The sequence below is a fragment of the Paramisgurnus dabryanus genome, chromosome 17, assembly GCF_030506205.2.
Source record: "Paramisgurnus dabryanus chromosome 17, PD_genome_1.1, whole genome shotgun sequence".
NCBI lineage: Eukaryota > Metazoa > Chordata > Actinopteri > Cypriniformes > Cobitidae > Paramisgurnus > Paramisgurnus dabryanus.
In genome coordinates, this window is record NC_133353.1 from 24,724,113 (window position 1) to 24,751,926 (window position 27,814).

At 38.0% G+C, this 27,814-nt stretch overlaps 1 protein-coding gene across 2 annotated transcripts in view; it reads right to left on the reverse strand.

The window, feature by feature from the left end:
• Positions 1 to 26,286, reverse strand: part of sptb (spectrin, beta, erythrocytic) — a 33,923-nt gene extending 7,637 nt beyond the window's left edge. The window contains exons 1-26 of one of the 2 annotated variants that reach the window (XM_065288541.2): positions 26,012 to 26,286; positions 20,508 to 20,740; positions 11,194 to 11,345; positions 10,917 to 11,090; positions 9,015 to 9,121; positions 8,829 to 8,909; positions 8,492 to 8,607; positions 8,253 to 8,365; positions 7,978 to 8,165; positions 7,767 to 7,884; positions 7,528 to 7,686; positions 7,112 to 7,414; positions 6,869 to 7,019; positions 5,910 to 6,780; positions 5,497 to 5,634; positions 4,650 to 5,409; positions 4,324 to 4,526; positions 3,414 to 3,504; positions 3,185 to 3,331; positions 2,760 to 3,029; positions 2,434 to 2,658; positions 2,241 to 2,330; positions 1,057 to 1,341; positions 797 to 927; positions 495 to 699; positions 176 to 399 (exon numbers count right to left, since the gene is read on the reverse strand). In XM_065288541.2, the coding sequence (XP_065144613.1) occupies positions 176 to 399; positions 495 to 699; positions 797 to 927; positions 1,057 to 1,341; positions 2,241 to 2,330; positions 2,434 to 2,658; positions 2,760 to 3,029; positions 3,185 to 3,331; positions 3,414 to 3,504; positions 4,324 to 4,526; positions 4,650 to 5,409; positions 5,497 to 5,634; positions 5,910 to 6,780; positions 6,869 to 7,019; positions 7,112 to 7,414; positions 7,528 to 7,686; positions 7,767 to 7,884; positions 7,978 to 8,165; positions 8,253 to 8,365; positions 8,492 to 8,607; positions 8,829 to 8,909; positions 9,015 to 9,121; positions 10,917 to 11,090; positions 11,194 to 11,345; positions 20,508 to 20,658 (5,453 nt within the window). In that variant the 5' untranslated portion in view covers positions 20,659 to 20,740; positions 26,012 to 26,286. Of the gene's footprint in view, positions 1 to 175; positions 400 to 494; positions 700 to 796; positions 928 to 1,056; positions 1,342 to 2,240; positions 2,331 to 2,433; positions 2,659 to 2,759; positions 3,030 to 3,184; positions 3,332 to 3,413; positions 3,505 to 4,323; positions 4,527 to 4,649; positions 5,410 to 5,496; positions 5,635 to 5,909; positions 6,781 to 6,868; positions 7,020 to 7,111; positions 7,415 to 7,527; positions 7,687 to 7,766; positions 7,885 to 7,977; positions 8,166 to 8,252; positions 8,366 to 8,491; positions 8,608 to 8,828; positions 8,910 to 9,014; positions 9,122 to 10,916; positions 11,091 to 11,193; positions 11,346 to 15,668; positions 16,363 to 20,507; positions 20,741 to 26,011 lie in introns of those variants that run through there. The other variant, XM_065288542.2, reaches the window with a different exon arrangement.
• Between the last annotated feature and the right edge of the window lie 1,528 nt (positions 26,287 to 27,814).

Below are 27,814 nucleotides of genomic sequence, written 5' to 3' on the forward strand. Positions count from 1 at the left end.
TTAAACTGTATACCATACAACACTTACAATCGCATCAGTAAAAGCATTGTAAAATGATAACTATAATAGTACGCTTGTTTTGCATTAAATGCAACAAGTCAGTATGTATAATATGATCTGATGAAAGCACATCTGATTAAGTGACACCTTATACAGTCAGTTCTCCTATACTCACTTCAGCAGGTCATAGGAAGCTGTGAGGAGCTGGGCACGGGTGTCGACGAGCTCCAACAGATCTCCCCAACTCTCATTGATTCCATCCTTCCATTCCGCCATAGTGGCCGCTTCACTGTGGCCGGTTTCGATCATCTCGTCTATGGTCCGATTCACAACATCTACACGTTCTTGACCCACTGTCCCCGTCTCCCGTGCAAATTCCCGAAACTTGTCTCGCAGGATCTAAATAAAATTTTAATTAGTGGTGCTGAGTATGCAAGTTTGTATGGTTTTTGTGTAAAGGTTGTAATATGCTTCTGTTTGTAGGGGTGTTTTACCATCACGTGGTCAAGGTCTTGGCCCATTTCTTGTGAAGAGGCCACAACATCACGTTCTGCGATCCAGTGTTCAAGATCCTCCACTTCACGGCTCAGCAGGAAATGATGGTACGTGTGATCCAGCTTCTTTTTGCGGTCCTCTGATAGCTCCTTCAGCCCTGCATACTGCTTATCAACCTGTCCTTGCCTTCGAATGATGGCCTCACTTCATATACAGACAACAAATTACTCTGTTATAAAGTTGTCCATCAGTTTTGGATATATTAACAAACAATCATTTGATACTTTGTATTAAAGCATACCCATCAGGGTGCTCTTCAGCTAGCATCTTCTGTGCGCGGTCTGCCAACTGCTGGATGTAGTATGCATAGTCGTCTACAGTCTGCTTTAGGAGCAGGTGTCGCTTTAGCATGATCATAGCACTCTGCTCATCCTACAATGTGGAGATATAACAGTCCAGTTAAATCAGATTTAGCATTTGAAGCTGATTGTATGAGTTTGACCAAACTACCTGGGATACTATCCTATTGTAGCTAGGCACATACTGTGTTGTAGCTCTTACCTTGGCTTTCTCCTCAGCAATCATGTAAAGTTCTTGTTCTCCGATCCAGGCCTCAGCCTCATCTGCATCGTTGTAGTACTGTTGGGCCTCATTGGAGCCGTAGAGTCGTGCTCTCCGTTTGGCCATCTCATCTTGCAGCTTGGCCCAAACCTCTTGAAGTTTCATCATCTCTTCTGACATGCGCTCTGCCTCTGGACTACCCTCTGCTGCTGCCACCATTCGCCGTCCACGCTCTAACACCTCATCAATACGTGGCTGGTGGCCGTCAATCTCTTTTTGTAGGGACTGTAAGGTACAAGAATAGTTACCATCACCATGAAAAGTCTATTCCTATCTCAAGGCATTTCGTGTTATAGTCACGAAATATTTGCTTTATTTATATGTGTTCATTGACATGATTTTCCTCTTTAACCCCAGAGACAAGGGTAAGAAAATAAAAAATAAAATTAGAAAACAATTCATAAAATGACACGAAAAAGAAGTCTTGCTTGAGGACACAAAAAAACTTTTTGTGTGGAAATTTGTGCTGAAATTCGCAAAAAAAAGAAAAACAAACAAATGCGAATTAGGTGCGTTTCCATCAAGTTGTTTGAGCGAATGACAATGGTATTGGTAATCTAGTAACCAAAAGTAAGTAAAACAAGGCACGTTTAGAAAATGTAGACAGGATTGCATTTGGTTACAATTTGGCAAGTTATACATATACTACTGGTGTAGCTTGTTATTGCCAAACGTCAAGCCCCATATTTGGGAAAAAACGTCAGCTGATACAGCTAGACGATCAGTCACGTGGGTTTAATGTTCGTTACGTCCGAATTTCTTTAGCAAATATGTTTCAATCTCCCATTATTCACATTTGCTCTTTTTCGCATAAGTCAAAAACCACCTCAAGCGAGCTAAAAAACTTTTTGGCGAATTAAGGGATTTTTTTATTTGAAATATGCTGGTTCCATCACTCTTATGCAATACTTCAAAATGTGCATAAAATCAGTGTGATGGAAACCTAGCCAGTGACACAAATAAAAAATATCAAAATGCCTTCAGATTGGATTAACAATACACATTTTGAATGTCTCTTCTATCTGACACATTTCTGATAATTTAAAACAGATGCGTTTGATCCTATATGTTGGATTTATATTGAAGTGTGTGTAGGTCTGAGGAGGACAAAATGGAGAACTCACCTGGTTCTTTTTGAGTAGAAGCTGAACAGTCTGAAGATTATTCCCATGGTCTTCAGACATTGCCATTGGTAACCTCTCATTCACCCAGAGCTAAAGAGGACAAATGTAAAGACCATTATGAAGGAGCTTTTAAGAAATATAATTACCAAAAACTTATTTAAGTCATAGTTCTGTCTACTGGGTCTGTACATACTATCTCATCTGCAAGATCTCGGAAAAACTGGTGGACTCCCTTAGCAGCCTCCAACTTGCTTTTGCGTTGGGCGAGAGGTGTGAAAAGTTTCTGGAAGTCACTCTGGAGAAGTTGATGCTCAACTTCAAGTTCAGGCTGGTCCTCTCTAACAGACCCATGCTGCTGTACAGCTTCCTGGAGTTCCTCTAGTTCACGTGCACGATCCCGAATTTGATTCTCTGTGATCTAGTGGAAACGCAGGATAGATATAAACAAAATTCAGTAAGCTATCGTTGGAAATGCAGTCACAACACTCAAAAATATTACTAGCTTTAGGTTAAGCACACCTGATGTTTCTTCAGTTGAATATTGGCACTGGTAAGGTCTTTAACTTCTTCATCCACATCACCCTGGAGCCGCAGCTGCAATTCCGCTAACCACTTCTTCAGGTCAGCCAGGCTCTGGTCAAACAGCTCAGAGCGGTTTGCGTCAAACAGTAACCGAGCCTTCTCCTGTGTGGTACTCTCCAACTTATCCCACAGCTCATGAAGTTTGGCAAGACGGTCCGTAACAATGGGCTCAAACTCAGGCTTGGACTCCATGAGTTCCTGTCCCTCCTAAATATGAACATTGTGCACATTTTTTTAACACCATACCATTAGAGATTGTTGTACAAAATTTGTATATGCATCTTTTTGTTCGATTGCTCAAAATAAATCCCAATACTAGGTGTAAACAAAGCCAGAGACATAAACGTCAACTTTCTGTTTACCTTATCAATGTTATGAAGCCAGTTCTTGTTAGACGCTAACTCTGCCATGAAGGCCTGGTGTTTTTGCCATTTGCTATGAAGGTTACGAGCCTCATCATATGATGTATCCTGTGCAGTCAGCATCTTCTCATTTATCCACAGTGTAAGCTAAAAGAGAGAAGTGCATAATCAATGAATGATATAAAACCTTTGAATATTTATTTGGAGCAAAACGAAAAATCCTGCTCACATCCTGGGTGTTTTGAAGGAAATGCTGAAGGTCCCTGTTGTCGTTGAGTTTCCCTGAGATTTCTGTGGCTTTGTCTCTGTTCTTGTTGTACCTAAAGAAATGGCATACACAAAAACATTACTGGTAAGTCTTCAAAGCAGAATGATATAAGAAGTGTATGTAGTATGTAGTTAAATCTAAACATGGGAAGACATTGACATCATGGCTTTCTTTTACTACTCCATTCTCTCACTGAGCAACACACTTTAACAGAGCAACATAAGCCAATAGATTAGGTTTACTTTTACAGAGAGATCAATACCCACCAAGACAGGCGCCCATCATTTGGAGCTACAGACAGCCAGGGCTAATAGGGGAAATGAAGGTTTCCCTTTTACAGCATAATGCTTCTCTTGCACACTGCTGATCCAGCACAAGTCAAATGCATTGGTGGATAAACATAAACTTTCATGAAGAAACCTAGTGATTTTTCACTAGTTTTGCTGGCATTACTGGATGACACATGTCATGCAATGCAGACAAAGTATTAAAGTCATAATGAAATTTGATGACTTTTTTTAAATATTTTTTTACAAATTACTTAAAAAAATTAATGTGCCCTCACAATCTTTAATCAAATACACAAATCTCATCCCCTCTCGAAACAATCTCTCTTTACTTCCAGTCACAGGGTCTGATGGGTGGGCGAGGCCCAGGAAAAGATCGCAACGATTAGCAAATAGACTTTCTTTAGAATTTGTACGAAAGCATTAAGTTTATAGCCCAGTGATGGACTGGTCATCTATCCAGGGTGTTTCCTGCCTAAGAACCAAGATGCTCGGATGGGCTCCAGGCATCCCAAAGGACAATTTAGGTTTGGAGAATGAATGTATGTTGAGCTTATGAAGACAGTGATAAAACAAATACAAACCTATCCTCAATAGAGTCCATCTTGTCTTTCACCCTTCCCGAGTAAAGGTTTCCACTATCCACCAGCCTCTGACCGGACTCCAATGTGCTTAATATCTTCTCCTCATTTGCATTCATGGTGCTGACAAAGTCCTCATGCTTCTTCAGGGCCTTCTCTGCACCATCTAGGGTGTCAGGTTTGTCTACGTGGGCTAGAGTGTATTCCTTTTAAGAAGTATGGGGGGGAAGATGAAATGCCATTTAGAGAGATCATGAACAAAGTTAATTAAATAGTTATGGTAGCCCTCAAAGTTGATCAATATTGCCATTTTGAAATTAAATGTATACCTGGTTATTTAAGATGGCCTCAGCTTGTTTGGCATCCCTCATAAACTGTTGGAAGCCAAGCCCCTGATCTAGGAAGTTCTTACGGCTGTCCCACATCTTGTGCAGTTCATCCCAACCCTTATCAAGACCCCCCAGCCTCTGCCCAAGCTGCTGGTACTGAGGATCATCTTCTTGCCCCTGAATGACCGCTGCTCCCGTGTCCCTTACACGATGGTAATCTTCCTCATGGCCATCCATGTCATCCTTTACAGCATCATGAAGACTCAGGAACTGCTCAGCCTCTGGTAAACCATCGGGCATGTCCTCGGATGCAATAGCTTTTTGTGTCTTGAACAACCAGGCCTGAAAATCATCCATATCCTGTAGGAAGGTTTGCAGCTTGCTGACCTCCCCAAGAGAGTCTTCACGTTCTTTCAGTGTGTGTTTTAAAGTGTCCCAGGCAGCGTTTAGCTCTGACTGTCTACGGAGGATATCAAAAGCATTGTCTGGATGGTCCTGGATAAGCTTCTGGGCCTCACCACGCAGAAAGTCCAACTTGTCTTGGATGGCAGCAAGATCTCTCTCCATACCAAAAAGCTTCCTCTGAATGGTTATCACTGCAGCCAGGTCGTTTCCAAGGTCTTGCGTAGACTCGATGACTCGAGTCTTCTCCTTTATCCATGACTGTGTCTCATCACAATCAAGATCATAGTTGTGTAGACTGAGGGCTGAATCTACTTTACGCTTCTTATCTTCCACCATTGCTTTAAAAGCTTCCCACCTATGAGGTAAAAAGGAGAGAAACAAAACAAATCATCCAAAGAGAATTTTGAGAATGATTACAAATAAAGAATTGAATAAGTCTTACCTCTTATTAAGACGAAGTTGACAGTCTTTCACTTGTTTTGTTTGTGGATGTCTGCTGTCTTCAAGTTGTTTGGTTGCTTTATTTACATCATCAACCCTAGCCTGGATATTACCCATTTCTTGAGCAAGGATGCTTAACCTGCAAATTAACAGAAGAATGGTATACATAAAATAAACTATAGATTTTTTATATAGTCTTTTTAATGCAGGGTCCTAGAGACCCACTGTTCAACCCTAATCTAATAACTAATGCAAACTTTTATTTTCTGGTTTGGGTGTCTTTGATTAGGGTTAGAGCTAAATTTCGCAAGTCAGTGGTTTCCAGAAGCAGGATTAAAACATCTTGCTGTTACCCATTTTCCAGTTTAGGAAGCACACTTATTTGCTGTCTCTCTATGTAGTCAAAAGCCATACCTGTTCTGTACAACTTCCAGATCTTCTAACTTCTCGGGTGTCTCTAGTCCAACCAGCCAGGTTTCTTTTTGGCTCATCCAGAGCTCACAAGCATCTGTCTCACTAAAGATAGTATACAATGCCATGGTGTCATCCAGCTTCTTCTTCCTCAGGTCTGAGAGGTTCAGAAGCTCAATATACATATTTCGGATATCCGTCAGACGGCCTTGAATATCCGGTGTGTTGCTCAGCTCCTCGGGAAGTGCATTGGCCTGTTTAGACAAAGCATCGATGGTGGCTCCATTCTTAGCAGCCTCATCTCTCAAGTCACGATGTTTCTTGAGCAGTCGCTGTGTAGTGTATTCATCATGCCCAATGTCGTCACTGCTCATCTGGCGCATAGCATCAACCAGCCAGGCCTTAAGATCATCAGCATCACCCTGAAACTGGAAGAAGCATTGGGTGTCTTGTAGATTCTGTTTACGGAACGCAGCGAGGTCCTCCAACTGTTGCCACTGCCTCCGCACTTCGTCCATGCGCTGTTGCACTTTGGGGGAACCCAAGTGCTTGGCTTGGATCATACTTTCACCCTCATCCATCACCTGCTTGAGATTGTCGCGCCTGGCATCGAGCTCATCCTCGAAGACACTGTGTTTGCTAAGCAGGACCAGCACACTGGTCATGTCCTTGCCATAGTCGAGAGAAGAAAAGATGTGGTCCTTTTCCCGAATCCAGCTCTCTAGCTCTCCAATTTCCCAGAAAAAATTCCAAAGACGTCGCGACTGTTCAAGACGGGCTTTCCTCTGGGCGGCCAGAGCACACAACTCCTGGTAGCACAGGTCCAAATGTTGTACTCGGTCACGGATCACTTGAGGGTCACATGGTTTGTAGCCTAAACATTAGAGGAAATTGACCTTTTACCATCTTTTACCAATCAACATTATTTAAGTCATCAATTTAGGTGTCAAAACTGTACTCACTGTCCCCATTGGCAAATTTAAGGGCAGCTGCATTGGCCGATCGTACTCTTTCCGCCTGCACCGCAATATCAGCCTCTACCAATGAATGTTTCTGCAACAAGTCTTCTACCTCCAATAAGTGTTTCCCAAAGTCAGGGGACAAAAGCCGGCCCTGGAAAATAAATGCCATATAACAACAAAGATATTACAAATGACGCTTTGCATGTGAATGCAATAGTCATGTAATACACAAGTTCTTTATACCTTCATCTCATCCATCCAGCTAATAATGTAAAGCATCTCCTGGAATATTCTCTGAAGCGTGAGGTTCTTCTCTAGACGGCCTCTGCGAGCTTTCAGAAGCTCCTGCAGATAGTCCCACAGCCTCAGTATGTTGTCTTTTCTTACATCAATGCGCTTAGCATCATGGTATCGCTCTTCTTCCAGTTCTTTAGAGAGCGCCACCAGAGCCTGGACACGTTCTTCATAAGCAGCAATGTCAGTTTCAATGGCATCGTGTTTCTTCTTTGCTGCCTCCACTGCTGGTAAGTCATAGCCAAAGTTGTCCTATACAGTAGAGAGCAAAATAATGAGAATTTAATTATTTTTCATACGCAGCCAGATAAGAATCCGTAATTTACAGCTTAAAGGTGACACAGAGCCTGTGGTTTGTGAGTTACCTGAGAAACTAGTCTCTGATTCTCCAGAAGCCAGGTCTCTCTCATGGATGCCTTCCTGTCAAAGCGACGAGCCATTTGCTCCAGCTTCTCCTGCCTGATCAGTTCATCTCTTAGGACTCGCTCACGGTTGTGCTCTGCTTTCTCCAACCGCTCCCATGCCTGATTGAGATGGCAAACACTCATTCACGAATCACTTTACTGCAATTCTGCGCAAAAACATGTCACTCAAGTTATCTCACCCTATTGATATCAGACACCAGTGCCCCCTCTTTCGGTGTGTAGACCCTCTGGTTGTTGGCCCTCATTCTACTCTGGATGGTGAACAAGAGTACTTCCAAGTTGCCTTTTTCCTGGAATCTAAATAGTAGGAAATACGTTAAAGTTAAATATAGTTGCTTAACAGTATATTACAACATACATAGAATTATGTTTGTGAACAGTCTTAATTACTTGGGTGGTTTTTCCACAGTACGGTAAGAGTTAAAGGCTTGCAGTTGCTGTTGGACGCCTGTAAGAGAGTTAGCCAGCTTGCGGTTGTTTAGCACAATGATGGTTTGCTCAATCCATGTTAGCAGGTCTGAAGACAGCGACTCATACTTCTCAATCATCTTTTCTGTTTCAATGGCCTGATCCAGCACCTAGAGAATAAGAACACCCATTCATGTAAATGTCCTCTGGAATGAAACATGTATACACATAGGCTCACAAACACTTAAATGTCACACCTTTCCAACTCGCTTGCCCTCGACTGCCAAAGCTTTCATCTTGGAGAAGTAGTGGTAAAATGCCACAACATATGTGATTATGGACTTCTCGTCTGGGTTCTCGGTAAAAACATCTGCAAACAACACAATATCAATATGTTATCTCCATTATCTTCATCTCCAGCAGCCTCATTTCTCAAGTCACAATGTTTCTTGAGCAGTAAGCAGTAAGTGTTCAGAAGGTGAATACTATTACTTACCCTCTGGATCAAGAAGCTTGGTGACCCCAAGCTTTTGTTCAGCTACATTAAAGGCCCGCTGAAGATTGTGGGTGGGGTTGGACTTCTGTAGTTTGCTGTAGTCCAACAGATCTGGCCTAATATAGTGAAATAAGAATATAAATAAGGAAAACCGTCTCTATGTAGTTGTTTTGCTACTTTAATGAATAGGAAAAGAAAGAGAAAAGATTCGGGAAACGTGCCAGTCAAAAAAAGTTATTGGTCAGAGGTTTCAATACAGTAGCTCAATGGTCACAGCATGTGTACTAACTACTATAGGTCCATCAACTGGCTTGTTCCTTATCTAATTATTTATTACCTGTGTTTGTGTATAAGAGCATTGAAAGCCATTCCGTCCTTCCAGCTTGTGGTAAAGTTGGTAATGTTAACATTGGGGTACCTGCAGATACAAAACACCAGCCACATGTAATCATTTTTCGCAAAACAAAATTGATTATTGGCAATAAGATTTATTAATACTACTGTGTGACAAGTGCTGTCCTACCCTGCCGTCTTCATCTGACACCAGAGGAGCAGAGCATCTTTGGCTGAGCGGGTCTCCTGCCTGCCTGTCTTGTCAGCTTGTCCTGTTTCTACGACAATGTCTTGAATCTGTATGCACAAAAACATTTAGACAAAAAAAAACATTGATCTACCATTATGTTTTTAGAGTATTACTTTCTCAACTAGTCATTTCGAAGCATTCCAAAACATAAGGCGTACCTCAGTTGACATTTCATTTACTGTAAATATTACAAAGAGCTAATTCACTTTCAGTATTCATTCTCAGATTAAAAAGGCATTGTTGCTTTATTTAGATCCTGATGTTTGGTACATTACTGTTAAAACCAGCCCTTTTGTAAATTATTAAGCAAAAGACATTATTTGAAGCAGCTGGGCTAAAAATACCCACATATCAAATGTAGAGAATAAAAATAAATACATGCTATATATAAACACAAAAACTATCCAGTAGGTCTTCTTTAAAGTTCCCATGAAATCAGCTTGACGGCTTGGGCAGAGCACTTGTCAACCCCCTAACTGTCAGTCTGCTGCTAGTCCTAAATGCCTACTTTTCTATATCCAATCGAATCACGAGCCATGCCCACTATTTTCCTGGTGTGAAATTAAGTTTTGTGAAATATGTCACAATATGGAAGTCGATTGCGACTTCATGTTGACGAGGACTTTATCATATATTCCGGACTCTAAGTTGCCCTTTTTTCATAATCTGACTGATGCTGCATCTTATAGTCAGGTGCGGCTTGTAAGTCAGTATGAATTAATTTTGACATTTATGAGGCAAGAGACATCATTACCGTCTATAGCCGTGAGAGTTCGCTAAATGCTGCTCCTGTATTTATGTAATTAAATGAATTTAGTGATGTGGAATGTCGAGCCTGCGAACTTTAAGCTCATTAGCTTGTTCGGTTAATTTAGCCTATATTCAGCCATCCAGGTATGTTCAGTATGCTATTGTGTATCGTGTAAATAACTGATAATGTTACGTTAACATACAGACACCTATTCAGCCTGCTGTTCTGTGCAATAGTAGTTGAATAACTTGCCTTTCCAGATTAAATGTCTGTTCTTTGGCTTGGATTTTGTGAAATAATTTTCTAAATAAATGCAACGTATAGTCCACTGTGACTTATATATGTTATTTTGACCTCATGACGCATTTTTGTTTGATGCCGCAGCCGCGACGGCGTATGTTCCGCATCAGTTTTTATTTATACTTTGCGTTGTCGTCGGCGTTGACGTGCAAACACATGCGGTCTGGTAGGCAGTATATTTACAGCAGTTTTTTAAACTGTTTTGTCAGCTGAACCCCCTTGACGTAAATTACATAATTGAAGTACCCCTTGAGATTTTAAGTACATATTTAAATAATTTGATAGCATATTTGCATGACTTTAACTTCGAAAACAATAAGATTTCATCTAGTAATATTTTATAGTTATAGTTGTTGTTATTATTAATTGGTAATTTTCTCTTTTGGCACATACAACCTATCTGTCTATTTTGCATGAGTTCTCAGTTTTCTCATAAAGTGCTGTGAAATGGTCACATGACATGTATATATATATATATATATATACACAGTATAGTGAGTGTCTTATTTAGCTATTTTACTGTAAAATTATTTTTTTTATTTACGTGATTTATTTGTAATTTATACATTTTTTTTTGTGCATCAACTGACAAACCCCCTGTAATTCCCTCGCGAAACCACCAGGGGTTCACCAGTTTGGGAAACCCTTCCATAGGATTGATAAAATGGTCTTTAATCCATCCATCACGTATTGATTTATACTGAATCATTTATGTTTTGTTATTATGTACAACAAATAGTTTTTGGATGCTGAAGTGTGTATTTTAATGGGCTACTGAATTATGAGCTGACCTGGAAGCGAAGGATGATGGTCCAGATAAGGCCCAGAATAAGGCGGTGATTCCCATCTACTATATCATGTGATCCCATGTTCTCTAAGTGAACCCTCTGTTCCTTTAGAAACTGCAGAGCTTTGTCCACATTCTCCAGACAGTGAATCCTCATTCTGCCTTTGGTTGGCTTGGGCTGATGGGCAAAAAGGTTTAAAAGATGTTACCTTAAAAATGTAGGTCAAATATTGTTCCTGTGGTGTTGCATCATTATAAAATGAACTGTATATACTTCTTACCAGTCTCTCGCCTGACAGAACCTCCAGTAGTTTGATGAGCATTCTTCCATCCCGCAGGTCCAGATAGAGATCTGAGATTCGGCAGCTGACTCTGGCTAGAATCGAATTCACCCATTTTGTGAAGGTCTTCTTCTGGACAGCCTCTCGTTCATCTGAAATCGACAATGAGGTAAACAACATTTAGCTATGTATGTGACATGCATTGCCATTGTCTTATTTTAACACTCTGAAAAGGCCCTTGATAGCTAATAGGGGACTTTATATTGTCACATTTATACAGTGACTTGCTCAAATGTAGATATTATAATCGTGTGAGGTTATGTATTATTAATTATATATTATATGTATATGTGTCCTTTCTTAGCACCACTTTTGCAGTGTTGCGTTTGTTTTAAGGATCTACCACAAAAAGGGCAAAATTGTGCATTCTTAATGAAATGTTTTATAAAAGATACAGACCCTATGACCACATGAAACAAAAAGACAGAATGTAAGCAAAGACAGTAAAAAGGAAAAATTAAAATGTGTAGAGAATGGAGAGTAGAAAAGATTCGTGCTTTTAAACCCCGAAGCTTGTGGGAATACGAAGACATTACCTCATTACCTTCCCATTTACCATTGAACTGAAAACAGAGAAGCATCATTTTCAGAGATGATTTATAATCTTTAGCCTTGTTCTGTCAAGTTTTACACAATCATACAAAGTCAGTGTTTTAAATCAATCTGATGTTTTGTGCTGTTCTCATCTCCTCCATCTGGATCACACAGCAATGTAGTGCATTGAAAGAATGAATATGCAAATTATGCTTGCAATATTTTTGCATGTGAAAAACCATGCTTAATATTGGTTTTGATGTTTCTTTTGTCTTTTAAAGGGACACTACACAATTTCCAGCTCCTCCGGCCTAGAGTTAAACATTAGATTTTTACCGTTTTGGAATCCATTCACCTGATCTCTGGGTCTGGCGGTACCACTTTTAGCATAGCTTAGCATAATTCATTGAATCTGATTAGACCATTAGCATCACGCTCAAAAATAGCGCAATGATATTACGCAGTGCCCAAAAATAGTCCTCTGCTATTGAAAGTTACTAAGGGGACTATTTTCAGGTGCTGCGTAATATCATCGCGCCTCCTGCAGCCATGGTAGGTCCTATTACGCCAGAATGAGAGTATAGTTCCTAGCGATATCGGCCTAGAAAATCGCAACTTTTAATTTTCCGTCGTTCTTAGTACATGATGTAACTACAGAAGAGTCCAGTTTTAAATAGGAAAAATATCGAAACTCTTTGGTTATTTTTGAGCATAATGCTAATGGTCTAATCAGATTTAATGGATTAGAGTTAGCTATGCTAAAAGTGGTACCGCCAGACCCGGAGATCGGCTGAATGGATTCCAAAAAGGTAAAATTCAAATGTTTAACTCTGGGGAGCTGAGCATATTTTCAAAAAAAGTGGAGTGTCCCTTTAAGACATGCTGTCTTACACTGAAAAAATTTTCTAGTTAATACAACTTTGTTTTATTCAACCTACTTTTTTAAGTTTTGACTTTGAAATTGTTTAACAAAATTTTAAAATAAGATTTGACAAGAAAGCATTACTTGAAATCTGTATATAGTACAAGACCCTAAAAAGCAGTGAAAATACCATATATATTCAAATGTAACAACTATTACCAGTGTTGGGGAAAGTTACTTTTAAAAGTAATGCATTACAATATTAAGTTACTCCCAAAAAAAGTAACTAATTGCATTACTTAGTTACTTTTCATGGAAAGTAATGCTTATGTTACTTTTAAGTTACTTTTGCGTTACTTTTTTTGGCTGAGGCTTGATCTCTATCAGGTCTTGCAGGTGTTTTTTATGACTGAAAAGTTCAGCATTCAGAAATTGCACATTTCATCACAAAAATGTCGAGCTCTGGCCTGCCATCTCAGTTTCTGACTCAAACTGTTCCCACACAGGGGTGTACGCATAATAAAGTGCATAATGTGACTACGTTTAGTTTAATTCAGTACACATTTTTTTTTAAATCAAATTAATTAAACAAAAAAAAGTAACTTGCATTACTTTTTTAAAAAAGTAACTCAAATATTAATGTGTACATTTATAAGGTAATGCGTTACTTTCCTCGTTACTTCAGTAAAGTAATATTATTACGTAATGCACGTTACTTGCGTTACCCCCAACACTGACTATTACACAATCTTTTGTTGCTTTATTATGATTAATTTTATGTAAAAGACTATTTCCTTAACACATTTTAGGACTTAAAACAAAATTTTAAAACCCAGCTAAAATCTTTTGTTTTACCTACATAATGCAAAGAACGTGGAAAATTACCTTGATATCTTTAATACTGACTGTGTAAGGTCGTGTCATTGATTGAAATTAAACTTTGATGCTTCTAATCTCATAATTGGATTATGAGACTTTAACAAGGATTTCACAGACAGTCACAAATATACAACCTGACTACAGAACAAGTTACATCCATGAAAGTAACTGCAGGAGTCAGCTTTTTTAGCTAAAACGGTTACAGTGCAATTTACCATGTTCCCATCCAGAGTAAGGAAAGCTGCAAATGTGTTAAAGCGTAATAAAAGCTTTTAGGCCAGCACCACTACATATTTCATGATCAGACTGCTGCCAAATAGATTCTGCTTCCTGTTAGCACCTTGTACATACTGCAGTCTAACCTCGGCTAAATGATGCTGTCTCTCCATTAAAACAGCAGCGAGTCTAAATACTGAGGTTTCACATCTCCAATATCTCTTTGCTAGCTTACAGAGCAGCTCTGTGAAATATTCATATTGATGGATTTTCCCTGTACAGAATAAGTGAGTCATTGTTTAGAGGGCTTTGGACATACTTGCACAGCTACATAATTATCCATAAAGAATAAGGTACAAAATCTTTGGGATGAAAGAACAAAATGAAGCAAGGTGCATAATAAAGACAATTTGATTGGCGAATGCCAAACTTGCTGCAATGATGCAAAAGAATTTGAATGGTTGTTAAAGGGATAGTTCACCCAAAAATGAAAATTAGGTCATCATTTTCTCATCCTCATGTTGTTTCAAACCTGTATGAATTTCTTTTATCTGATAAACACTAAAGAAGTGTGATAAGCACACAGCTGATTATAACATTGACTACCGTAGTATGAAAAACAAATATGATGGAATTCAATGGATACCATCAACTGTGTGCTTACCATCATTTATCAAAATATATTTTTCATCATTTATCACAATACTTCCATAATGTTTGTTTTCCTACTATGGAAGTCAATGGTTACAATCAGCTGTGTGCTTACCATCCTTTATCAAAATATCTTCTTTTGTGTAATATTGACGAAAGTTTGGGTGAGAGGGGGAGTAGTCAGGAGTGATGATGTTACTGCATGCCAATTTCGAAGCGCTGCAAACTAAGTGCTCTTCCGCCAAATAGTTCTTATTTTCATCCACTTAAAAAATCACCACATTTTGTTTTGTGTCACCATACTTACTCGTGTAACTACTCATGTAACAGTCTTTAAATAGGGAAAACATGGAAGTGTTTGGTGGCTTTTAAATTCATCCTTTTTTGGATCCTAAGGAATGAATGAGGCTAGGCTAAATGCTAACACACACGTGCGGTACAGTACAAAGATCAAGTGCACACACTGAATAAAGCTGGGAATGTATTAAGTTGAGGTAAGAACACAGTAAAATGATGAAAAACGGTGGTGTTTTCCTTTAAGCATCTGCCATAAATAAGAAAAGTAACAATACACCTCTCCTCAACAAGATAAAGTTTAATATTTTATAAAATACCTCTCCACAATGCTTGAGTAGAGGAATAGTAGACATAATGCATTTATACTATATCCATATGTATTTATACTATGAATGCAACTAATAGTCATCAAAAAATGATTTCTCATCTGTTCCAAAGCACTAAAGAACTCTGTCTTCAAAGAGAGAGAGAGAGAAAGCTCAGTCTTGCACAAATTAACAATGACAGTCAACTTCTCTAAAAATAAACAGAGCTGCCAGGAGAAAACAAGTAAAGTTGGAGATCTTAGACGGTGCTGAATACACCAAATCATAGAGAGAGAAAAAGAGAGAGACTGTTTTCCTTTAAAAGGCAAAAATAGCAGTCTGCCAATGTACCAATCACTTCATCATTCAGCAGAAAAAGACAGATGGGGAAAAAAACAAGACCTATTTTTGCCATTCAGTGTTTTCATCATTAAATATTAAGTAGTACGTCACTGAGCAATTGAAGCGTATATACAGCATGAATACTAAAAATTAATAAAGACAAACCACTTATTCATATTTCACCTTAGCCAACAGAAAAAACACCAACCAACCACCTCCCTTCACAACTAATTCTACAATTCCCCTGTGGCAGGGTGGAGAGGTATGCCAGGAAAGACTGCCCTCTGCCAATCTGAGGGCGGGATGAAAACACAGTTGTAGGACGCTACCTTGTAGTTGTCTGAAGCGACCATCCAACATGGAATTGTTGAAGCAGATGTTGGAAGTGCTGTAGCTGAACCATCGCGCTCGTGTCATGCCCCGGGACGGGGAGAGGGGGCATGAGGGCGAGGATCGTAGAGGTGAGGGGCGGTGCCCCTTGGGGGTGCAGGAGGAAGAGGATGACGACGTTGAGATGACCGGAGTTCGAGTCACGGGCGCCGTTTTCGACGGGATGCCCTTTAAAGTGCCGTTTCTTTGTGGAAGATGCTGAGGGTCGCACTTCTGCGTAACGTTGCTTTTTGCACCCCTCCTGCTCTGGGCCCTGTACGTCGGCGGGGTGCTTTTGCTCCGGCTGCTTGGGGCATTGGTCCTGATAGGGGCTTCTTTCACAGTGCTGTACTGTCGGCTGCTGACATCCCGAGCGACTGGAGTAGGTCGGACTGTTATGGTTTCTCTGCTGGTCTTCAGGCTGAGTTTGACCTCCCGCAGATGGGTCTGGGTGACGGGCATCGCACGAATCAGACACGGGCTACTCATTGTCAACCTGCGCAGCCAAGAAAGAACGAGACGACTCGTCTTCCCTCCTTCTGTCTCAGAGTATTCTTGCTCGCCCTCCCTCTCTCTCTCTCTCTCTCTTTCTCTCTCTCCCTCACTTACTCACTTTTCGTTTAGCAGTGATGCTGTTGTGTAGAGTGTTTCTTCTTTACCCCCTTTCCTGACTCCCCCACAACACACACCCATCCAAACAAGATCATCTATAATGTGTTTAAATGGGCGTAGGTGTGTTACCACTGTGTCTTTGTTTTATACAGTGTGATGTCTGTGTGTAAGGGTATGCATAAGCTTGTTTGCCACAATGCATATTACAAATATATAAATAAGTAGGTTATAGTATATACTCAAGGTGTACTTAGTATACTTAAAGAAATACGCATTCTTTTACAAGCAGTAAATCAGTGGTGAGGAATGAGAACCACTCACTCTCTCGTTCTCTCTCTCTAATTGCATTACTGAAAAAGCAGTGCACATACGCTCAGACACAACACATCACATCACACCAACCCTTGCTCAGCAACATGCACTTGACTTAAAGAGACAGGCTAAAGTTGTGTTTACTATCACAAAAGAGAGACATTCAACATACAACACAAAGTAACAAAGCAATCTCTGACACCACAATTTTTTTTTTAATTTATGATAAACCTCGGTTATTAAATAATACAAGGAGTGGTTTCCCGGACAGAGATTAGCTTAAAGGAAAACACCACCATTTTTTAATATTTTATTATGTTCTTACCTCAGTACAGCACCTTGGGCAGCACTGTGCTGTATTTGTGTAATTTATAAATAAATAAACTAAACTGAACTACCTGAACTTAGACAGATAAATACATCCCTATCTTTTTTCAATGCATACACTTAATCTTTGTACAGCGCTTCGTGACTGTGTTAGCATTTAGCCTAGCCCCATTCATTCCTTAGGATCCAAACAGCTACATTTATATGCCACCAAACACTGCCATGTTTTCCCTATTTAAATACCAATTTTTTGGTATTAAGTGCTCTTCCACCATACAATATAGTTCATTTTTTTCCACTTAAAAAATTGCCACATTTTATTTTGTGCCACCATAACTACCCGTGTAACTACTCATGTACTGTGTACTCAATAGATAGGGAAAACATGGAAGTGTTTGGATTAGGGTGGCCATTCGTGAATCGTGCCAGTTCCGCCGGACACGTCCCGAACATGTTTTCGGTTCAAGTCACATTGCTCGACCATATACGTCATCGAGGTTCTTACATTTCAGTTAAAATACATAAAAAAATTAAGATTTATTTCTTTTAAGACATACAATCATTGTAGTTTTATTCTTACCTTGAAATGTAATGGTTGCTTTTTTGAAATTGAACCCGAAATATTAAACCTTGATGACGTATGCGGTCGACCAACGCGACTTTCGGAGAACGCACCCGAACACGTTTGGGATGTGTCCGGTGGAACTGACACGAATGGCCACCCTAGCTTGGATCCTTAGGAATAAATGGTGTTAGGCTAAATGCTAACACATTCACGACACGCTGTACAAAGATTAAGTGTACAGATTTAAAAAAGATATGTAAGTATTAATTCATCTAAGTTGAGGTAAGAACATAGTCAAATATTGAAAAAGGGTGATGTTTTCGTTTAAGCTAGGACTAGGCCTGTTTAATTCAGAACTAATTTTAACAAACATGCCTTACTAAAAACATTACTTGTGTGCATTTTGAGGCAAAACAAAGGGCACGGATGTATTTTAAGATATGTCAGTGCAAGTTGTTTTCAGTTTGGACAACTCTTACATTTATTTTAGTCTAGGACTAGTCTAATCCCTGTACAGGAAACTGCCCCATAGTATATAGCACTGTTGTAGTCGAGTCCAAGTCAAGACCAAGACCAGAGATTGAGTGTCGAGTCTGAGTCAAGACCAAGTCCACACCGAGTCTTGACCGGGCTCGACACTTGGTCTTTGGTTTTGGTCATGACTCAGACTCGACTTCAACACTGGTATATAGTATCAAACTTCTGTGTATAGTTTTTTAGTGAAGTTAATGGTTGAAATCAAACTTTGATATTCCTAATCACATAATAATTTAGATTATGAGACTTCAGCCTAAAGTTTCACAGACAGGGTCACATTTATAAATTCAGACACTTGTTAAACAAAATGACCTATATTGTTCGAAGGATTTGAGTCATTTCTAGGGACTGGAATATTTAGGGTCCGCTGGTGTTTTTTTATTTGTGCTCAAAAAAAAAAGTTTTAGACGTGGGACACAATAGATTTTAAATCTGTTCTGATTTTAAAACCATGGACAGTTTAAAAAAATCAGGCTCAAAATCGGGTTTAAAAATATTCAAGTGTGTAGCCATCCTTAAGGGGTTGTGATTAATTTAATGTGATTAATTTATTTGTGTCCATGGCACGAAATTCAGTTTTTTCGTGCCTTGAGCCCAATGTCTATTTAGTGTCATTCAGCACAAATTTATAAAATAGTTTTTTATGTCTGTGGCATGACTTTCTTTTTCGTGTCATTTTATATATTGTTTTGTAATTTTTTCCCCCTATTTTTAAATCATTGTTGCTTGGGGTTGTGGTTAGATTAGGGGTTTGGATGTACTTTTATGTATGGGTTTCTACATGTTTTTCTTCTGCTTTTAAAACTATTCTCGCCTGGAGTTGTGGTTAGAGTTGGGGTTTAAGTTAGGATGTCTAAAAATGTAACAGAAAGTGATTCTAACCCCAACCCCAAATGACAATGGTAAGAAAATAGAAAAAAACAAAGAGAAAACAATACATAAAATAACACGAAAAAGAAAGTCATGCCATCGACACAAAAAACCATTAATAGAAATTCGTGCGACTGACACGAAAAAGGGCCACATCACGTTGCGCCATGTATCTAAACATCAAACACATTATTTTCTGTGAATGTACACACACTGTGGCGACTGATGGCTGTTTATCCTACATGCGACAGTGCAAGTTTGATTGGTCCCCCTCATCCTCCCCCATATATATATATATATATATATATATATATATATATATATATATATATATATATATATATATATATATATATATATATATTACTACCATGGTACACTTGTGTCACCAAAATGGACAAATGCAGTTGTTGTGAAGAGTGTGCTTTCGAATCTCTCTTGCGATTTCCTTTTGCAATTTCAGACTGATCTTACGGCAAGTCGTGTCATAGTCACAAAAAATTTGATTTATTTGTGTCCAAGGCACGAAATTCAGCTTTTTTTCATGCATTGAGCACGAATGTCTTTTTCGTGTCAGTTGCACGAATTTCTATAAATGGTTTTTCGTGTCGGTGGCATGACTTTCATTTTGGTGTTATTTTATGTACAGTATTGTTTTCTCATTGTTTTTTCCTATTTTCTTACCATTGTCACTTGGGGTTGGGGTTAGAATCACTTTCTTTAATTTTTTTTTTTTAATCAACTCCAGGCGAGAATAGTTTTAAAAGCAAATAGAAAAAGAAAAACATGTAGAAACCCATACATAAAAGTACAACCAAACCCCAAATCTAACCACAACCCCAAGCAACAATGATTTAAAAATAGGGGGGAAAAATTACAAAACAATATATAAAATGACACGAAAAAGACTGTCGTGCCACAGACATGAAAATCTATTTTATAAATTCGTGCTGAATGACACTAAATAGACATTTGTGCTAAAGGCACGAAAAAACAGAATTTCATGCCATGGACACAAATAAATTAATCACATTTTTTTGTGACTATAACACGAACGTCTGTGAGATCATGTTGTGCAATTTAGTACAGTTTATATCAGCAGCGAACCGTACCGCAGTCTACAAGAACCGTACCCAAATCCATTTTAGGCAGATAGTGGTTTGTGAGTGCTTGTGTGAAACCCCTTGTAGCCTACTAAAACATGTGTACAGATGACCCCCGAAATCCCTGGAATAGGGGCTTATAATACTGGTTTTAAAATTTCTATTTAAAACCTGCTGTCTCTGCGAGCAGCAGTCCTCACAGGTGTGCCAGAAATGACAAGCTATTGCAGCCATCCCAGATATCTAAGCTATGGGCACAGACGGGCAGGGCAGCTGTCCAGCTCAGTCCAACAGAGGCATGCTGGATATGTGCAAATGATCTTGGCTGGTCAGGGGCAGAATAGGATAGGGTTCAGCTGCTTGTATGTCTTTAAATCTGTGGGTGTGTGTCTGTCTATGCATGTGCACATTTGTAGTGCTCTGTATATATAAGCAAAAGCAACACATGCTGGGTTTAATGTCACGTGACTCACCTGCCAGTGCTTTAATGCGCGAGCGCTCAAAGAGTCTGGCTGAGCTGTTGTCATTGTCCAGTTCTTCGTCAGAAAGTTCGAAGCGGGTGTTGATGCGGCTGTACTGCTGAGTGATTTCAGCACTGTCGAAGTCTGTGGTCATAGTCGCCATTGAGATGCCTGGGAATGAGAGGGATGGAACACCTCAGCGCGCCACACGGATGTAAGACTGTGGAATGCCAGAGATGGATGATCTGAAATATAAATAAAAAGACAATTGGAATTATTGAATATATTCAACTTTAAAAATAAGCCACACAGTGAAGCGATGGCTCACTTTATGGGTGTAGCTGTGTTGCTGACTGGTTGGGACATGTGCTTCCCACCAGTAGCCTACGTTCATCCCCATATTTTTTATAATCAACACCTTATACCCCTGGTACACATGATTATAATTAAATATCTAAGCAAGATAGCTTCAGCAGGACATCATAATTTGTGTTTTTCATTGGTTGGACAACTCAGCAGTTAGATTATACTGTACATACTGTGGCTCAATATACAGACACTTTAATTCATAACATATAAATGTGAAAAAAAAACTACATTTACGCATTTGGCAGACACATACATTATCCAAAGCCACTTATGCATACATTTTTTGTAGTATGCATGTATTCTGGGGTTTGAACCCATGACCTTTGCACTGCTAATGCAATGATCTACCAGTTGAGCTACAGAAACATTGACTTTTAAAGGAATAGTCTACTCCTTAGACTATTAGACTATTCCTTTAACAAACTATATGACCTTTCAAAATTTCACAAATCTATATTTTTAAACTGTGTATACTGCTAAAATTAAAACGATAACACTGTACAATAATGTTGTATTAGTAAATGCATTAACTAACATAAACAAACAATGAACAATGTAGTTTTCAACATGTATTAATTGTTGTAAATGTTTGTTAATGTCAATATAGTTATTCATGTTAGTTCATAGTGCATTAATTAATGTTAACAGTTACAACGCTTAATTTTATAAATGTATTAGTAAATGCCGAAATTAACGTGAAGAAGTTAATTAATGCTGTAAAAGTATTTTTCATTGCTAGTTCATGTTAACTAATGCATTCATTAAAACCCCATTCACACAGCACTTTGTTCCCAGAAAATTTCTTTTAAAATTGGCAGAGAGGCTTCTGTGTGAGCACAAACACGTCACGTAAATGTTCTGGGGTCGCTCCCATAAAGAGGACCTAGTAACATTGGTGTAACATTGGTGTAACATTCACGGAAAGCAATCTTTGTGAACAAGACACAACAACAATGGCGTAAGAAGCCAGGATGAGTAGTTAGGAGGCGTGTGTCATCGCAATCAGAAGTTATGGTTCAGCTCTTTGTCCAAAGAAATTCATTTTAAGATCTTACATAAAATATATTCTGTGAATGATACTTCGGCAAAATATATGGACGTTGACAACTCTTGCTCATTTTGTGGAAATAAAGAAGAAGAAACACTAAACCCATTTATTTTTTCATTGTGACAAAACTCAATTTTTTGGAAAAATGTATATTTTCATTAAAGTAAACACCTTGATTCTTTCAAATCCTTTCAGTTAAAATAAATATTTTATTATGATGAAGGCACAACTAATATTTAGTTATTTATTTAAAGGAACAGTATGTAAGAAATGTATATCAATAAATCATAAAATGGCCCTGATATGTCACTAGACATTAAGAAATTATTTTCATTTCAAATACTTATATCACTGACAACAGTGGTCTGGCCAGGATATTGTCATTTAAAAAGTGGAGTTGCAGCCCTCAACTGATGTTTATGTTGTCATTTTGTGTATTGGCCACTAGTTGTATGATTGCAGTACCAGTTTTAGCCACAAGTTTTGTGATTGCAATACCAGTTTTGGCCACAATCCTACATACTGTTCCTTTAATATTTATTAAGTACATTGTTAATTATTATTATATTTTTTTTTAAATGTTCATTCACAAACAAAAATTCTCTAAATCGCAGCTTAACTTTCCACATTTCCTAATTTGATTTCTTAAAAAAATTTGATTTCTAACATCTCTTCAATTTATTAAAAACGAGAAAAAATTTTTTTTTTTAAATATCATGATGACTTTTTCTGTAATACCACCGATGCATAATGTTTTCCTATGTCAACTTGTTTAATTTTTTATATTTTTATTTATTTATTTTCTTATCGTATTTATTTATCCTTTTTGTTATCTTATTTTATTAGTGAAACTTTACATGGATAATCTACTATGTGTTTTCATTCCTGAAGTTTTTTCTGTTTATTCTGTAAGGATTTAAACGCTGATCAACATTCACAACGAGAAATGTCCCAAACTAAAACGGAGATCAGGGAGCTCATTGCTATTAACCCTGAAGCTGAGATCATTCACCAGCATGACAAAACAGCGCATCACATGCTCAAGATCTTGTCGTAAACTAAAATGAACCAAAAATCCCTGACGCATTTTCCATGTATTTTCCGTAATCTCTGTGTGAAAAGGGTTTAATTGTTAACAAACAAAACCTTATGGTAAAGTGTTCCAACTAAAACTTAATGCAGATTCCACATTTGGTTACTAATATAATGACATCCAAGACTGACTGCAAGAACTAAGATGTTTAATAGATAATAGTTTAATAGTTTTGTAGGTATAGACTGTAGCTTACACTCTTAAAAATAAAAGTGCTAAAAAGGTTCTTCACAGCAATGCCATAGAAAAAAAAATTTGGTGCCTCAAAGAACCATTCAGTCAAAGGTTATTCAAAGAAGCATCTTTTTCTCATCTTGTTATAATCTGAAGAACCATCCTTGAAACAGAAAGGTTCTTTAGATATTAAAGGTTTAGCTTAAACCATTTAGCTAAAAATTCTATGGGAGTGGTTCTCAAACTTATTAGCGTGCGTCCCCTTTATGTAGAGTCTATCCCGTTTGTGCCTCCCCCCTAAAAATAATCATGACATAAAACAATCTCACTTACTAACTTATAATTTGAATTATATTAAACATTAAGTGGGCGCCCCCATATCATACAATTTAGTGCTGTTGGTTAGTAGCTTATTTTTCAGACGTTTAATTAAACAGAGTTTATGATAAATTCATGTATTTTATAAAAAAACCCAGTTTGCGAACCACTGTTTAATTGCATCATGAAGCACCTTTATTTGCAAACGGCCGCCATTTTCAGCACATGTTCTCTAACCGTCCCTCTTAATGAGGGTGTGTTTTGCGCGTGCTACTGTGGAATGGCGGGTGAAGGTTAGCTGCTGAGATAGTTCTATCTTTGTGAGGCATGTGTAGTCTTATCGGCCTCGACGGGGGGCTGGGCAACCCCTCTGAAAGCAAGAAATGTGAAGAGCACCCTTCACAAACTTTCCTACTTCGTCACACACTACGGGATCGCAGATGTTCGTTTGCGTAATCAGTTTTTCCACGCAGTTGAAAAACTTGAAGGAGGAACACAAACACTTTCAGTTGCTGTACATCAGCAGTGAACTGTTTCAGATTAACAGCCATCAACAACCCAAAGCTTATGCTGTAGTAAATATCTGGGCCATTAAGAAACACTGCACCCCATTAATTAGAGCTCGTGTAATGTTTCTATTTGTAGCAGGTCATCGGTGTTATTTTAAATGTACATTGTTACACTGGAGCTTGAAGATCTACTTTTATGCTACGCAGGACTACTGCATCTGTCTAAAGAGAGATAAGAGAGAGACAATGGAAAGTGGTAGTTTAACAGGTGTCTGGAAGGGTGATGGTTATTCTCTTTCTTTCTTTCTCTTTCTGTCGTTCTGTATCAGGCCAATGCAGAGGGGATGTTATCAAAAAACGATTCTCCACCCACCAGCGAGAAAGCCCTTATCATCGAAGGCACAACTTTTTTACTCTCTCTGCGTATGGTGCTTCTGTGTCTTGAATATGTTTGTGTGCACATACAGGACGAAGTATCTTCTATCTTAAAAAGTCAAATAAATTCATAATTAGTCTACACTTTAAAGGATTAAATCTCAGATGCATTTGTAAATATTTTGGCCATTTTCCATTTTATGGTGAACTATTCCTTAATATAATATTGTTTATTTTTGTCATGCAATATCCATTATAATTTAAACTTAGTATATAAAAATGAAAATACAAAAAATTACTTTCTAACTTGGTATTTTTGTCTTGTTTTCAGTAGAAATATCTAAAAATTCTTAAATCAAGATGTATTTTCTTGATGAGCAAAATGACCTAAGAAAATGTGTCTAGTTTTTAGACAAAAAATATACAATTTATGTGAATTTGTGCTTGAAACAAGCAAAAATGTCTGCCAATGGGGTGAGAAAATTTAGCTTAAATTAAGTGTTTAAAAAAAAAAAATCTTATTTCAAGATTTTTTTTTCTCACCCCATTGGCAGATATTTTTGCTTGTTTTATTTTTTGTCTAAAAACAAGACACATTTTCTTAGGTCATTTTGCTTATCTAGAAAAAGCATCTTAATTTAAGAATTTTTTATATTTCTACTGAAAACAAGACAAAAATACTAACTAAGAAAGTCATTTTTTGCAGTGCATCAATATATTGTATAATACAGCTAAGAATATCTAGCACCATGATTATGTCAGTGTGGTCATGCTCAAATTCTGCAACCAAAGCAGGGAGGGTGACTATCGACGGTCCAGGAAACAGATCCAACGGGGTATTTCTCACATGTGTACGACAGGCCGGAGTTAGGTGTGGTACAGTTCATGACCCACTGTGTGCCATGCAGGAACAGCTGGCACTAGAGAGTGCCTTGTGTTTAAATCAGAGATAGTAAGTTGGATAGAGGCTAAAAGTGTAAAGTATTATCCTTCAGGGCAGGCACAGGCCTACAACGAATAATCAATATAATACAAAGCTATTCTTGGAATGAAGATTATGAAAATTTTTGGTACTCGTTTCAACACCATGGGCAGTTCTCCTTATAAGGTGAGGTCGAAACAGCTCAACTAATTTTGTTATATCAAATGCCCAGTGACCGAACACAGCTATTTTTCTTTCACAAGTACAGTAAAACAGTTTTTTACTGTAGTAACAAAGGGAGCAGAGGAATGTGAGCAGCCACTGATCAAGATATAAAGGATGATCAGACTTATAACTAAGATCTTTAAACTTCTATTCTACAAAACCAAACAGACATTTTGTAGGAAAATATTGTCAAGATTAAAATTTTCATCAGGGACTTTTTCTCTTTTGCAAGTGCCATTCACACTATAGTGTTCAATGCTCAACAGGTTGCTGCACTTTACACACCACTGTAAAATGTTTATGACTATAGCCATAATGAATTCTGTCAAAAAATTAGCCTACTAAATAATTTTGCTTTCCACAAAAACAGAAATATGTCAAAAGCAACTGCAAAAGAGCAAACACTACCGAAAGCCACTGAACATCACAACCTGAAGCCAATAGCCTGCTAATTTTGCTATAATATAACAGCATTATACTTACCTTTACAAATCCAATAACAATCCGAAAAAATGTGAAGTACACTTCACTGTCGATGTCTTTATACAAAAAGTCCGTTAATTGAAGGGCAAAAATAATCCCATGAGAGGCGCTGAGGTCTTGGTCAGGGTGGGGGAGATCTGCTGAAGGGGCAGGGACTGAGCGGAGGGTCGCCGCTCACAACGCTCATCCTCATCAAGCCGCCGTGTGACCCACCCAAAGTGTTAAAAATAAAGTATAGGGAGCGGAGCGCTGCCTGACGCGCAGGGGACGCGCATTCTTGACAACAGTCACTGACTTTAAATGTCGCACCCCCACCCTAATACCGCCCGCCTCTACTACTGCAAGGTCACGGGTCCTCCATAAATATAAAACTGCTGGACAAATATTTACACTTTGACACGATTTGATTACTTTAATTTATGAAGTGTTTTAACATTCACGTGCACGTTGTTGATTTGCAAAAACTATTATCTGTAGTTCTTCACTGAAATGAATGAGGTATTAATTATATTACATAACATTTTGCTACTGACATTTTTTTACCGTATATTTACCTTAGATGTACTTTGTATCTTAATTTGTAGGCCTTTTTAAAGTGTCTGGAGAATTCTGTTATCTGTAAGTAAACATTGGAGTTCAATCGATGTTTTTGCGTAAGAAAGCAACATTTAATTTCCTGGTTTAGACATTTATTAGTTACAAAAAAAATTATTTTCTAGATTTTTTATTAATGACCAAATAACACTTGTGTTCAGTATGATGCCAGTTCACAAATGAACAATTAGTGGGGTCCCAGCAAACACAAAACGTTACCCTAACGTTAGTTTTTGGTTATCTTTTGGTTATTTCTTTGGGTTTTATTTTTGCAACCATAAAATAACGTTCCCATAACGTTGCAGGGTGGTTATTTTTAAAATAACCTAAAAATAACTTATACAGAACGTTCTTTAATGGGTTATTTTTTGGAACCCTAAAAATAACGTTCCCATAACGTTGCAGGGTTGTTATTTTTAAAATAACCTACAAATAACTTGTACAGAACTTTCTTTAATGGTTATTTTTTGGAACCATAAAATAACGTTCCCATAACGTTGCGTGGTTATTTAAAAATAACTAAAAATAACTTATATAGAACGTTCTTTAATGGTTATTTTTTGGAACCATAAAATAACGTTCCCATTACGTTGCAGAGTTGTTATTTTTAAAATAACCTAAAAATAACTTATACAGAACTTTCTTTAATGGTTATTTTTTTGGAACCATAAAATAACGTTCCCATGTTGCAGGGTGGTATCGATGGGGTCGATTACCAGACGTCATTGATCTTTTTGAACATTTTAAACGTTTAGCATTACTAATTAAATAGATTTGATAACTATGACTTTTCATTTGTTTATTCCAAAACGAAATGAACGCAAAGCTGATGCTGCTTTTTTCCCTTACCTACAAACGCAACTTTTAAGCAGCAAGTCTCGTTATATCGTGTTGTTAGACAGTACCTGTACCGGCCAGCAGGTGGCATTGTTGTCAACAAACGGCTACTGCACTCATTGTACTACTACTACTACTTTACTACTAGAAATAAATAACTTTTATCAAGTTCCTTCTAAAAAAAAACAGAGAAAGGAAAATATTGATGTGAAAGACACACAAAACAACTGGGGAGAGATGACAAAAAGATGGCAAAAGATGCATTAGACAAAACAAAAGAAATTAAAGGAAATGGAAAATTATCAGGACTTACAAAAGACAAAGGTGCCAAACAGGTAGCAAAATTAAGATGCTGGACAAAAATGGAATGGA